A 1,963-nucleotide genomic window follows, 5' to 3' on the forward strand; every position below is an offset into this window, starting at 1 on the left:
GGACTGGATATAAAGAAGCTTCCACAGATCACAGACCCTTCCACCTGGAGTCCTGGGCTGCCTGCAGGACTACACACCCAGTCTCAGCTGCCCTTCGTCAAGCCTGCAGTACAGTCTTGTCAGCCTTGCACCGGAACTGAAGACCAGAGGTTCACACGGGAATTCAGCACAACTTCGGTCCAGACTGGAACGACCACTGCTTCCACCCTTGTGGATTGGGTAGACACTGGGTTCCTCAGGCTTGCAGAGAGCTACTGTTGAACTGCTCAGCGCAAATACTTCAGTAAATGGAAGAAAGAAGTCTGTCCGAAGCCGAGGCCTCTGCCTCTTCCAGAATGGCGACCCTGGAGACCTTGCAGGTGGAGGCCAGCTGCCCCGTGTGCCTGGACTATCTGCAGGAGCCCGTGATCACCCACTGTGGCCATACCTTCTGCAAAGCCTGCATCACCCGGAGCTGGAAGGACCTGGAGAGTCACTTCCCCTGTCCAGTCTGCAGGAAGACATCCCGCCACCGAAGTCTCCGCCCCAACTGGCAGCTGGGCGGCATGGTGGAAGTTGCCAAGCAGCTCAAGCGGGGAGTCAAGCGGAAGGTGAGGGAGGAGAGCCGCCTGTGCCCCCAGCACCACCAGCTCATCTGCCTCTTCTGCCACAAAGACCAGGAGGCCCTGTGTGTGCTCTGTTCCATTTCCCACATTCGGCAGGACCACAGGGTGGTGCCTCTGGACCAGGCCGCCCAGGACTGCCAGGAGAGACTGCACGAGTGCCTGGAGGCCCTGGAGCAGAAGATGAGGGACGTGGCCCGCAGCAGGTCCTCGGAGGAGAGGAAGCCCCGCGAGCTCAGGAGACTGGTGCAGCGTCGCCGAGAGCAGATCCTGCAGGAGTTCGAGGAGCTGCACAGGCGGCTGGAGCAGGACGAGCGCTGCCTGCTGTCCCGGCTGCAGGACGAGGAGCAGGAGCTCCTAGGGAGCCTGCGGGTCAGCGCTGCCCGCCTTGGTGACCAGCAGCAGGCCCTGAGCCACATGGCCGCGGAGGTGGAGGACAGGAGCCAGCAGTCGGGCTTGGAGATGCTCAAGGATGTGCAGAGCGCACTGAAGAAATGTGAGGAGCTGACCACCATGGAGGTGGCTCCCGTCCCCATAGAGCTGACCACGACCTTCGGCAGTTTCCCCAGGCAGTACTTTGTCCTAAGGAAGATCCTTCAAGAGCTGAGTGCCAATGTGACTCTGGACCCCGAGACTGCTCATGCTAACCTGGTGGTGTCTGAGGATCGCAAGAGCGTCAAGTGTGTGGAGACACGACGCCCCAATGTCCCTGAGAAGACACCATGGAGGTCCAACGCGTGTCCTTGTGTCTTGGCTACCGAAGGCTTCAGCTCAGGTCGACACTACTGGGAGGTGGAAGTGGGGGACAAGACCCACTGGGACATAGGAGTGTGTCAGAAGCCTGAGAGCCAAAAGGGGGAGCTCACTCAGTCCCCTGGGAATGGCTTCTGGCGACTCAGGCTTTGGAATGGGGACAGCTATGCAGCCACCACCTCGCCTTTCACTCCCTTGGTGGTCAAGGTGAAACCCAAGCGCGTGGGTGTGTTCCTGGACTATGAGGCTGGCACACTGTCCTTCTACAATGTCACCGACCGCTCCCATCTCTACACCTTCACGGACACTTTCACGGAGAAACTTTGGCCCTGCTTCTACCCGGGCATCTGGGAAGGGAGAAAGAATGCCGCCCCACTTAGCATCAGAACCCCCACTGACTGGGAGTGAAGGTCGGGTTGTGCTTTCTTAGGAAGAATGCATGCTCAAGGGTGGAGGGATTTGCACGTACTGCCTTCCAGACCCAGGTGGCTGGTCTACACAAAACCTCTGTATAAGTTGGGGGGAGGGGAATTGGTACTGGTGGTGGTAGGATGGTTGTCAGGTATTGTGATCGTTGTATATGGGTTATATGTATGGGATTTTCAATA

General features: G+C 58.5%; 1 protein-coding gene across 2 annotated transcripts; it reads left to right on the plus strand.

The window, feature by feature from the left end:
* Positions 1-287: 287 nt before the first annotated feature.
* On the plus strand, positions 288-1,763 carry LOC123455828 (E3 ubiquitin-protein ligase TRIM39-like). 2 transcript variants are annotated; one of them, XM_045137752.1, is made up of 2 exons: positions 288-1,457; positions 1,492-1,677. In XM_045137752.1, the coding sequence occupies exons 1-2, from the start codon at positions 288-290 to the stop codon at positions 1,564-1,566; spliced, it is 1,245 nt and encodes a 414-aa protein (XP_044993687.1). In that variant the 3' UTR covers positions 1,567-1,677. The 2 variants fall into 2 exon arrangements, with proteins under 2 accessions (XP_044993687.1, XP_044993686.1); XM_045137751.1 differs by having other exon boundaries at positions 288-1,763.
* Positions 1,764-1,963: the final 200 nt, after the last annotated feature.

This window comes from Jaculus jaculus, chromosome 18 (assembly GCF_020740685.1).
Source record: "Jaculus jaculus isolate mJacJac1 chromosome 18, mJacJac1.mat.Y.cur, whole genome shotgun sequence".
In the NCBI taxonomy this organism is placed as follows: domain Eukaryota; kingdom Metazoa; phylum Chordata; class Mammalia; order Rodentia; family Dipodidae; genus Jaculus; species Jaculus jaculus.